The following is a 12,637-nucleotide window of genomic DNA, read 5'->3' as shown; positions in this document are numbered from 1 at the left end:
AATATCTCTCTCACTCTGAAGTGGTTCATCCCCAAGCAATGGTAAGCAAAAATATATAATTATATGAAAGGTTCATAAAAAGTAATCATTGCAGCCACCCAAGAATCTTCTAGCTACCAGCCTCAATAACAAGATAACGATCAATTAAGAGATATTTAACTTTTTAACCTTTTTATATTCTGACACTATATAACACAGATCACAATCATTAGGGAAGAAAACTGGCAAAAATTACAACACAGGAAAAGCAGACTTTATTGTTTATAGGCCTTAAGATAGCGCCATTAGGACAGTTACCTTAACACGAGCTACGAAGAGGGAAGGCGCAATAATATTCCAGTAGAGAAGTAGGGAAGATGTACTAAGGTCAACAGGGATAAAAGATGCCTATATTTTCTACTACTAATCAAGAACCAAGAAGCAGTAACACATGCCCCTCACATTCTCAGGGAGGGAAAAGAGCATAAACCACATTCCAGTTTTCTACTTAGTGCCTGGGCTTGGGTTTTGTTTTGTTTTGAATACTTACTTGGCTGGATGTCCTATAACTTCCTAAAGCATCAAGTTTCACTTTCCCAAATATGCCAATGTTTGGGGGAGGGAATGAAAACAAAACAATCCAAATTAGCTATATCAGTTTACACCTTAACTCTAAGCCCAGATTTCGTTTTTATAAAACCAATGTCCTATGACCATCATCTATTAACTGAGCTGGCTTCCCATCTATTCCTTCTATCCATCTCTCATTCCTTTCAAAGATGAGTTTCTTATGTGCCAAGCCAAGTCCTGTCCTTCACCAATAGGACTAACCCAAACACTACCTCTCTTGGGAGACATTGGAAAACTGACAGAGAAAGAAAAACAAAAACAAAACAAAACAAAAAAAACAACAACCAGTCAAGCACAAGACTGAAAACCTAGCTGGTGATCAATCAGAACCAACCAGGCAGAGGTTATTTATCTGGGTTTTGTTTTGTCTGAGGGGGTGGGAGGTTTCTCAGCCCATAGTCACCATGAGGCTTATATGAGAAAAGGCATGCCATTCTATCCTCAAATAGTCCAAAGAGTTAGAGGGGACAATTTACAGCCTCTTGTGTAAAAAATGTCTATAAATGCCAGTGCCATTCTTTGCCCTGTCACTTCCCATTATCCTAAACCAACAGGATTCTATTCACTGAGACTTGAGTTGGAAACATGAACGGACAGGCCTTTCTTGGGCAGGGGGAAAGGAGGAAGATGATTGAGGTGGGGGGGGCAGGGGGGGCAGATTTCTTTAAGTTTCTGTGTACTGCCTAACATGTATAGTATACTAGTGGAGCTGAAAGCTGAAATATATGAGCAGTCATGCAAAAGTCAGCCTAGGAAGAAGAGAAGTGATTTGGTATCCTCAAATCTGTAATATGCTCAAAACGTAAATCTAAAATATAAAGAAAAGATAACCAGATTGTGACCAAAAAAAAAAAAAAAAAAATCAGTCATAAACACTATTGATCCATGGCTCATTTCCTCTCACACACTTTCTCTTTATGATTTACACTGGTCTGCAGAGGAATCTACCAAAGAGAAATCAGCAAGAAATCTGGGCCTTAAGCTGGATCAAGCAAACACAAACCCCATGCAACGCCCTTTTCGGGATACTAGAATTAAGAAGAGAAATCAAATCTCTATACTACCTGCTAACCTCCACTATTTGCATCTTATCAAACTGAAAGAGATCTGTGCCTAGAGAATAGTAAAACTTAAAGACAGGTGACCAAATTATATAGGAGAAGGCTATACTGGCACCCAGGATGAGGTGGGCACAGTAGACTGACCTAGCTGTTCCATAAATACAAACTTAATCATGTCACTAACCCTGGCCAACCAAATACTAGGTAGCATATCATCTCTGGTGATAGAGAACAGTTAAACACAAGATTTTGAACAAAACAACTCTCACTGAGAATGTAGCCAGTTGCAATTTCAGGATCTGGATCTAGAACTAAGTTCTGTGGAAAAAGTTACTTTTAAAAAAGAACACTTCCTGGGGCGCCTGAGTGGCTCAGTCGTTAAGCGTCTGCCTTCAGCTCAGGTCATGATCCCAGCATCCTCGGATCGAGCCCCGCATCGGGCTCCCTGCTCCGTGGGAAGCCTGCTTCTCCCTCTCCCACTCCCCCTGCTTGTGTTCCTGCTCTCACTCTGTCTCTGTCAAATACATAAAATCTTTAAAAAAAAAATAAAAATAAAAATAAAAAAGAACACTTCCTTATCTCTTACTACTCCTTTTCCTCCAATTTCTCTCCCTGCACGTTCCTCTGAAATTTTTATATTCTACAAGCACAGAAACAGTGGTCCAAATATGTGGTCTGATCAAGGATTTCTATGCTACTTCAAGTGTGAAAACTGTATGAGAAATATAAGCTAGGCTTGAATTGCCCAATATACATGCAGCTATTTAAATTTAATTAAAAATTTCAGTTCACAGTAGCTACACTTCAAGTAATCAATAATGACATGTGGCTAATGACTACTATATTAGATAACACAGACTTATTCAATGAAACAATATCCTATAGGATATTTCCAACATCACAGAAAGTTCTATTGGACAGTGGTGGACAGCAAAACATCAGCATTTCTGGGACACTGTAATGGTTTATGGGGCAAAGTAGAGCAAACTGCTGAAATCAGGATGATTCTGAAAATCAGGACTTAATGATCAATGCGAACGAATCCACACTCAAAGAGAATATCTCAAAAGTCACAAGTCTCCAAGCAAAGTGGTCCCTGGAAGAAATCATACATACACCAGTACAGTGTTATTCAAAATGTGATCTGCCTCCCGGTGCTGACCCCCAAAGTGTTTACCAGTCTGCAATAACTCCAGAAATCGCGAGTGCTTGGAAACTTCCAGAGTAATTTAACACTGCTGTGACATTTTTATTGTATTTTACAAAAGTACCACTCTGTAATGAATTCGAAAAAAAATTTTTTTTAAGTAAGCTCTCTACCCAATGTGGGGCTTGCACTCACTCATGACCCTGAGATCAAGAGTCTCATGCAACTGAGCCAGCCAGGAGCCCCAATAAATTAGAAACTTAAAAAACTAGTCTTGGGATGCCTGGGTGGCTCAGTTGGTTAAGCGTCTGCCTTCAGCTCCGGTCATGATCCCAGGGTCCTGGAATAGAGTTCCACATCGGGCTCCTTGCTCAGCGGGGAGCTTGTTTCTCCCTCTGCCTGCCGCTCACCCTGCTTGTGCTTGCTCTCTATTTCTCTCTCTCTCTGACAAATAAATAAAATCTTTTATTTTATTTATTAGAGAGAGAGAGAGAGAGAGAGCACAAGAGAGGGTAGGGTCAGAGGGAGAAGCAGACTCCCCATTGAGCAAGAAGCCCGATGCGGGACTCAATCCCAGGACCCTGGGATCATGTCCCGAGCCGAAGGCAGTCGCTTAACCAACTGAGTCACCCAGGCACCCTAAATAAATAAAATCTTAAAATTAAAAAAAAACAAATTAGGCTTTTGCTACAGAATTTGAGAAGCACTACTCTAGAACATAGGTATGGCAATGAACATCATCTGAAAACACAGGTCACATAGTCAGTTTTACCTATTACCATTATTTGCTTATAACCCAAGGGTTAAGTTTATTAATTTTGTTTAGTAATCTTTACACCTAGCATGGGGCTGGAACTCACAACCCCAAGATCAAGAGTCACACACTCCACCACCTGAGCCAACCAGGCACCCGAACCCTTCAGACTTAAAATGGGAAATCTTATCAATGATCAACTAAAACACAGAAGTTAAATGACTCAAAGGCATAAAGTCAGGTGGCCAACAGAACTGAACTAAGAAGAAAGTGAACATTTATTAAGGGTCGAAGTGTCTTATTAAGGGTCAAAGTGTCAATATGTTAGATGATTTCATATACCCAATTACTTAACTCTTCACAAACACAATGTTAGGTATTACTCCCAGTTTTATAGATGAGGACCAAAGAAGTTTAGTAATTTGCTCAAAGTCACAAAGCTAATAAATGTATCTCTTCATGCTTTACTTAGCTTCCTATGGACTAAAAATGAAAGCAAGTCAAATATGGAGAAAGATTCTAAGGAAGTGAAAGTGAAAAGGCTAATATCCCTGTAATGAAATACTATGAAAATAATTCAGGTGGGCAGTATAAAGTGAGGGGCAAATTCGTCTCGGTAAAATGTCCATATGAGCTACACAGTTGGAGATATGTTCAATTTTGTTAATTTTGATGGAACGCATACAATTTTTTTTTTTAAGATTTTATTTATTTATTTGAGAGAGAGAGACACAGCGAGAGAGGGAATACAAGCAGGGGGAGTGGGAGAAGGAGAAGCAGGCTTCCCGCGGAGCAGGGAGCCTGATGTGGGGCTCAATCCCAGGACCCTGGGATCAAGACCTGAGCTGAAGGCTGACGCTTAACGACTGAGCCACCCAGGCGCCCTACAATTCTTTACAGTGAGTTACTGCTGAGATTCTCAGACACCTAGTCTTCATATACAAAAGGAGACAGATGAGAACTGGGGCCACAGAGCCAAGCACCCTTCCCCTTGGCAATCTAACAAAACACAAATGACTTGGTTTATAGTATATTCTTCCCAATTAAGCTGCATGTGGTTTAAGAATCGCATACTCTGTCTACTCTCAACTCCAATTTTTTTTTTTTTTTAAAGATTTTATTTATTTATTTGACAGAGAGAGACACAGCGAGAAAGGGAACACAAGCAGGGGGTGTGGGAGAGGGAGAAGCAGGCTTCCCGCTGAGCAGGGAGCCCGATGGAGGGCTCAATCCCAGGACACTGGGATCATGACCTGAGCCGAAGGCAGACCCTAATGACTGAGCCATCCAGGTGCCCCACAACTCCTGAGTTTTTTAAAATTTCACATAAACTAGCAAATATTCCTACTGAACACCTATGGTCTCAGCATCAAGCTGGGCACAAAGACCTAATGTTATGCTTCTGGTAAGCATAAAAAATGTAATGTAAAGGGAAGGAAAATGGAGCAGTTGTGCATAAGGTTAGAAGTCCCAGTGGGGCATAAGTGTTTACATTTTTTAGCGCTCAGTTTTTCTCCTGAGCAAAAATGTTAACAACCACAGTCAGGACAGTGCTTTCCAATGGATTTCCAGAGACCTAAATGCTTCCAGACTTAGTGGGAAATAATGACCCTTTAAACAAGTTTATTTACGTATGTATGTATGTACATAACCTCTACACCCAACGTGGGGCTCAAACTCACGACCCCAAGATCAAGAGTCACATGTTCTTCCAACTGAGCCAGCCAAGTGCCCCAATGACAATTTTTCTTTTGATAGTTCTTCTGGTTTGAAACAGTCTTCCCTTAACCCTGTCCCCACTTCAACAACCAAGAAACATGCTTTCATTCTTACAGAACCAGACTGAGAGACTACCTGCTCAAGGCAAACAGGAGAATCCTCAGCATTTTCTCCAACAGCACATGCCTGGCGAAACTCCAAACATAACAATGCCCTATAGAATTGATCACTCCACACAGCATGGTGTCAACAGTCACCTTGCTTAACAAACTCAATAATGTCAGTTAGCAGAGGGGCAGACAGAATGAAATAACTTTCTTGTTTTTGTTCCAGGGAACCTTCAAATTTTGTTTCTAGGTACCTTTGACCCAAAGACAGGATTTTCGTCTCCTGTTTCCATTAAGACTGTATTAGAGGGGCACCTGGGGCACCTGGATGGCTCAGTCAGTTGAGCATCTGTCTTCAGCTTGGGTCATGATCCCAGAGCTCTGGGATGGAGCCCTCCGTTGGGCTCCCTAATCGGCAGGGAGTCTGCTTCTCCCTCTCCTTCTGCCCCTCCCCTTGCTTGTGCGCGTGCTCTCGCTCACTCTCTCTCATAAATAAAATAAATAAAATCTTAAAAAAAAAAAAGACTATGTTAGAAGTTAAAGTAGAGGTAGTAAGTTTTTAACATCACTCAATACAACATCTTAACCAAGAGAAATACAGACCATGTTCTAACAACTTGGGTGGAAGCTATGAAAAAAATATGCAGGAAAAAAAAAAATTCACTATGTGAAATAATTCCTGTAACGTAATCAATAGTCAGCGAGAGGAGGTGATAGTCAAAGGACTTCATGAAATGAAGTGCTGAATATGAATAGCTAGCTATATTCTCAGGACAGTCATTTCCAGGCTATGTAGGCCCACACTGCTCTAAGGTGGCAAAAACAGTACTTTACCTTTCTGGATATTGAAGAGACATTCAAACCAAATCTTTGGGCTCTTTCCTTTAGTTTATCCAGGTTAACCTATATAAACACAGGGGGAAAAACCCATATTTTTAAAAAACAGAAAATACAAAAGGCAGAAATTATAGTCCAAAGCTAAGAGTTCAAAATAGCCTACAATATCAAAGATACCCTATACGGCAAATCAGGACACTAAGCAGCACCCATCCAGCCACTAATTATTAAAAGACCTCTTCCGGAATACAGTAAAAGATTCAACACAGCCTCCTTTGTTCATCAAAGGTGGCAAGAGCCTAAAGAGGGTTTAAGATAAAAGTAGGCCAAACACTGCTTTAAAAAGCTAATATCTAAATAATCACCTCCAAACAAGTCCATTATTCAGTCCAAAATCATTAAATCCTACACGTAGCCTCTTCAAGAGTTCTTAATTCCAGCTCTCCTTTCTTCAGAAGACAAATCTACCACCAGTACCCAACTTAATTTTCTTCCTTCCTTTTTCTTGGAAGCCCTGATATACAACACTTACTATCATAAGGATGTACAGGACATTTTCATTACTACTACTGCTGATACTCCTACATTTCAGCTTCATTTCCCATACTGCACTGTAACTTCAAGAACAGGATTTTATAAAGCCAAACATATTTCACCCACAGCATCTGTTTCCATTTTCTGAACATGCCACTGAGTCACAATGGTCCGGAAGGCATCTTGTTCTACCAGTCTTCAGTCTATGATTTAGTGTTGAAAAATACCAATATCTACCAAAAGAACTCATAAGTTGCTTCCACAGATTTGCTTGTGGTAACTAAATATTAGACATTTTTCAGAGCCATTAGACAAGGCCTAAAACTACAGTACCATAAAACAAAGAATTATATGGACTGTCCACTAGCTAACAAAATCTACTCATTTTTTTCAAGAGGAATGACAGGAAGGAAGATGTCTATAGTGACTTGGAAGATGTGGCAATTTTCCTGACCTCTTAGTACTCAAACAATCCATTTTATTCAGGACATAAAACACTGTACTGAAAACAGACAGTCACCAAACTCATGTGATCTCAGAGATTCCTCTGATCTGGGGAGCTGTTTCTAACTTTAAAACCAGAGTTAAGATGTGTCTCTCAAGGTATTAAAAAAAAAAAGATTTCTTACCATAGGCTTGGCATCAGATGACAGACCTAAAGAAGCAAATAAAAGTTTTATTTAACATTTTTAAACATCATTTATGATTTTTATGAAGCTGACAGTCTTCAAATCAAATTAGTAGGGAAAAAGTACACAAGACAAATATCCTTTATCTTATGATGAGGAAAGAAAAAAAGGCAAACATTGCATCTAGAGATCACGTCTGCATTCACTGCTGATGGGAACATAAAATGTGCAGCCGCTTTGGAAAGCAATTTGGCAATTCCTCAAAAAGTTAAACAGTTTACCATATGACCCAGTAAGCCCACTTGTAGGTATACACCCAAGAGAAATGAAAACATACATCCACACCAAAACCTGTATATGAATGTTCATAGCAGCATTATCTATAGTAGCCAAAAAGTGAAAACAATGCAAATGTCCATCAGCTAATGAATGGATAGGTAAAATGTGGTATACCCAATGAAATATTATCCAATATTAAAAAGAAATGAAGTACTAATGTATCCTACAACATGGACAAACCCTGAATACATTATGCTAAGAAGCCAGTCACAAAAAACTACGAAGTGCACAATTTCATTTATATGAAAGCAGATTTATATGCACAGAAAAAATGAATGGTTGCTTGGGTGGGGGTGGAAGGAGGAATGGGAAACAACTGCTAATGGGTACAGGGTTTCTTTTTGGGGTGATTAATATGTCCTAAAATTAGACTGAGGGTGCCTGGGTGGATCAGTCAGTTAAGCGTCTGCCTTCAGCTCAGGTCATGATCCCGGAGTCCCAGGATCGAGTCCCGCATCGGGCTCCCTGCTCAGCGAAGAGTCTGCTTCTCCCTCTGACCCTCTCCCCTCTTATGCTCTCTCGCGTGCGCTCTCTCTCAAATAAATAAATAAAATCTTAAAAAAAAAAAAAAATTAGACTGAGACAATGGTTGCAGAACCCTGTGAATATATTCTTTAAAAACCAGTGAATTATATACAACTTTAAATGAATGAACTACATGGAATATGAGTTATATCTCAATAAAGCTGTTAAAAAAAAAGAAAGACATCACATCTGGCAAAGGAGCAGAGCTACCATCATAATAAATTAAAATTAAAAAATAAATTAATTAAAATTACAGCTGCTTAAAGCCAATGTCCCATCCTGAAATTATCACTAAGAAGCAAGTAAATTGGCCTGTAGGCCCAATCCTAATCTAAGTCAATAATTCTTAAAACTTTTCCAGGGCGCCTGGGTGGCTCAGTAGTTTAAGTGGCTGCTTTCAGTCAGGACATGATCCCAGGGTTCTGGGATCAAGCCCCACGTCAGGATCCCTGCTCAGTGGGGAGTCTGCTTCTCCCTCTCCCTCTGCTGCTTCCCCTGCTTGTGATCTCTCTCTCAAATAAACAAAATCTTAAAAAAAAAAAAAAACTTTTCAGAATTTTATTTTAAGTCATCACAATCTTGGAATTGGTTCCCTAACTCTCCACTGTAAACATTCAGGTACAGATTCAACTTTTACCACAACCCATGTGCTAGGAACTGTTAGATGTTTTTATGTTCTCACTCATAAAAAGTACTTCGGTTTAAATGTTGCCAAACTCTTCTTTTAAGAGGTACTCTATAGATTAAGGATGTTAGAATTAAAAAAATACTGTAAATATTATCAATACATTATTTTATTGACCAGGTTTCCTTTTTAGACTATTAATTTTAACTTTTGTCTTTCCTCAAATAGTACCATCTAAGGTCTTTAATAATTTTTGCTGTACTATCACCAATCCTACTGCATCTCTCTTAATATAACTAAAAGCCAGAAAATACCTGTTTCTAAAACATGTAGTGAGGGTGCTTGGATGTCTCAGTTAAGCATCTGTCTTAAGCTCTGGGATGGAGACACACACTGGGCTCTGCGCTCAGTGAGGAGTCTGCTTCTCCCTCTATCACTGCCCTTCCCCCCAGCTCGTGCTTCTCTCTCAAATAAATAAATAAAATATTTGGAAAAAAAAATAAAGTAAAACATGTAGTGATAGTGACCAGAATTTTGCTAGTCTTTTAAAAAGCACAGCAAGTGGCGCCTGGGTGGCTCAGTTGTTGGGCGTCTGCCTTCGGCTCAGGTCATGATCCCAGGGTCCTGGGATCGAGCCCCGCATCGGGCTCCCCGCTCTGCGGGAAGCCTGCTTCTCCCTCTCCCACTCCCCCTGCTTGTGTTCCCTCTCTCGCTGTGTCTCTGTCAAATAAATAAATAAAATCTTTAAAAAATTAAAAATTGAAAAAAAAAAAAGCACAGCAAAATGCTAGATCTTTAGAGGACATGTTCTTAACACACTTCAAACAGATCACTAAGAAGACTAAATTAGATTAAGAGATTACATTTAAAATTTAAGTCTCTAAAACTGGACTATGTTCTTTTTAAAAATAACTTTCTTCCTCATTTATTACAAGATACATACTCATTGCAGAAATTTTACAAACACAGACAAGCAAAAAGAAGTCACTCAAAATTCCATCAACCAGAGAAAGTATTAACAATTAGAACATATTCCCTCCAACCTTTTTTTTTTTTTTTTTTAGTTTTCATTTTTAAGTAAACTCCACACCACACATGGGACTCAAACTCACAACCCTGAGATCAAGAGTTGCATGCTCCACCAACTGAGCCAGTCAGGCACCCCCCAAACCTGTTTTTCTATCCATACATGCGCTTCTATTACCAAAAGGGAAATACACTGCTAATATAATTTTATAATTTGTTTTCACTTAACATTTTTCTGACAAATACTCTCCAGTATCATTTTAACAACTGCACAGTCTACTATACTATGGTAGACATTTATTTAACAAATTCCCTATTGTATATTACATTGTTTCTAGTTACTGATCATGAAAAATAATGCTGTGAGAATCCTTATGGTTAACTAGGTCTTTAAGCATATCCAACATTATTTCCTTGTAAATTCCTAGAAGTCAAGATTGTTGAGGTAAAAGATACTCTCTTTTCTCTTTCACCACTTACTCTAGGCAGTATGACAAGGGACAGGTACATAATAATTACATGCTGACTTGAGACACCAGAATAACTAGGCAAGGTACTAGAAACTTCTCTAAAGATGTCCAAGAAAAGGAAAACAAATGTTGGCACTTCCTCCTATTCTCATAACTTCAGCCCCTTCTCTAAATTGCCCAGGAAGGCTTAAGTATGGTTTTACCTCAAGCAAAAAGGTGAATGTTATAACTTCTTAAAAGCTTCTAAAGCTAACAAGTTTACCTTAATTTGGAGAAATCTGTTGTGACAGAAAAGTTAAAATATAAAGGTAACTTTTTTTAGAAGAGTCTCTGTATTCTTACCTTTTGATGGAACTGAAGAAATCCCAAATCTGTAGGAAAAAAAAAAAAAAAAAAACAAGCTAAATTTTAGGAAGCTGTTCAGACTCCCTGTTGTCTGTCTCCGTGTCAAGTGTACATATGGCACTTCTTGCTTGTGATCTCAAGACTTGCAATCATTAGCTAATTCTAACAACCCCATGAAAGAGGTTCAGTTTACTCTTTTTCTCACCAAGAGATCAGAGAATAAGCTAAAAGTGAAGCCTTATCAAAATTAGAAGTAACAGGGGCGCCTGGATGGCTCAGTCGTTAAGCGTCTGCCTTCTGCTCCGGTCATGATCTCAGGGTCCTGGGATCGAGTCCCACATCGGGCTCCTTGCTCATTGAGGAGCCTGCTTCTCCCTCTCCCACTCCCCCTGCTTGTGTTCCCTCTCTCGCTGTGTCTCTCTCTGTCAAATAAATAAAATCTTTAAAAAAAAAAAAAAAAAAAAAATTAGAAGTAACAGTCAGTTCCTGATTTTTACCTATTACAAAAATCCTGCTTGATGAGACCTAATCTACAGCTACTACATCCAAATCAGCAGCAAATTCTGAAAAGAGCCAAAAAAGTGTTTCTTTTCAGCAAGGTGTCTATTCTACTTAAAATCAATAATATATTTAAAACCTAGGATCATACCCCTCCACCTTCATACTATCACCATCTCAGATCCAAAAGGCTGGGACACTCACCTTGCTGCCCGGGCAGCTTTCTTACTCTCCAAGCTCACAGGTACATTGAATCGTTCAGCTCTCTTCTGCATTCTCTAGGTGATAAAAAGACAAAAGAAGGGGGAAAGAAAAATTAATTTCTGGTTTCCTTAAGGAGAAAAGTTGTTTAGAAGTTTGTATCTTTAGAACATCAGGAGTATATTTCATAAGGTCTAAACTGAGAATACTGACAATCCTAGAGGATATCAGGTTATATCTCTCCAGGGCTTACCTCAACAGCCCTTTCCAGAAAGCAAACACAAAAGACTATTATTACATTCATGTCCTCAAAAAACAAAAGGAAAGGAATAAAATAAAACCCACATTCTGCACGAAGCCAAGAAGACAAAAGCTGTGTTTGGTTGACCTTTGAAAAGGGATCAAAGGAACAGCTTGGTTCCAACACTAGTGGTACTCTTTCAGTTAGAAATGAGGCAGCATTAAAAAAAAAAAAAAAGAAATGAGGCAGCATTGTCCTATGTCATTTCTACTTAAAAGGTACAAACCGCCCCCCCCCCCACACACAGATCTCAACTGGAGACCTTCAGAGATCCTGACACAGAACCCAGAGAAATTTCTGTCTTACCAGCTATCAAGTAGTGACATCTTCCCTTATTACTTTTCATCTCTTCCAAGGTACAATCCTCCCAAACTCTAATCTAGTTTGTAAACATCTTAAAGAGGGTTACCACTAAGGCCTTAGGACTATATACAAAAAGACTAGGGCTTCAAAGGTGACCATGCCAGCCCAAATATTTTCCCAAGTGAAGGTGGCAGAAAAATATATCAATACCAAAATCTGTCAATACTGATTTTCTGCCTATGAGTTAATTTTTTTAGTGATTATACAGGTAGAATAAAAGGTAAGAAATAGAAAGATATAGAGAGAGACTGCTTTTCTACCAGGGAGCAGAAAACCTACCTCAGTCTGTGGTATCTCAGATATAATTTTTACCACTTTCTTCTCTGCTGCCCTGGAAAAGAAGAAAGAAATTTTTTTAAAACCAGAAAACTTGACCTTCTAACCCAAAACCTTAAAATGTATAAGAATACACCTGAATCATGTCCTCTGTCCCCTACCTCTCCATCACCCCTTAGTCCAAAAAAATATGAAGCCCATTAGAACTTCAGTTCCTTGAGCTGCCATCTTTTGATAAGAGTTCAAATAGTAGACTAACCTGCTTTGCTAA

General features: G+C 39.0%; 1 protein-coding gene across 2 annotated transcripts in view; it reads right to left on the bottom strand.

The window, feature by feature from the left end:
- The window catches only part of SARNP (SAP domain containing ribonucleoprotein), a 45,913-nt gene that overhangs the window by 19,641 nt on the left and 13,635 nt on the right, over positions 1-12,637 (bottom strand). For both annotated transcript variants that reach the window (XM_032420612.1, XM_032420611.1), the window contains exons 5-9: positions 12,370-12,421; positions 11,430-11,503; positions 10,725-10,753; positions 7,398-7,423; positions 6,232-6,300 (exon numbers count right to left, since the gene is read on the bottom strand). In XM_032420612.1, the coding sequence (XP_032276503.1) occupies positions 6,232-6,300; positions 7,398-7,423; positions 10,725-10,753; positions 11,430-11,503; positions 12,370-12,421 (250 nt within the window). The remainder of the gene's footprint in view (positions 1-6,231; positions 6,301-7,397; positions 7,424-10,724; positions 10,754-11,429; positions 11,504-12,369; positions 12,422-12,637) is intronic.

This window comes from Phoca vitulina, unplaced genomic scaffold (genome assembly GCF_004348235.1).
Source record: "Phoca vitulina isolate PV1807 unplaced genomic scaffold, GSC_HSeal_1.0 scaffold23, whole genome shotgun sequence".
NCBI classification, from domain to species: domain Eukaryota; kingdom Metazoa; phylum Chordata; class Mammalia; order Carnivora; family Phocidae; genus Phoca; species Phoca vitulina.
The sequence above is the reverse complement of the archived record's forward strand: the minus strand, read 5'-3'. Positions and strand labels throughout refer to the sequence as shown.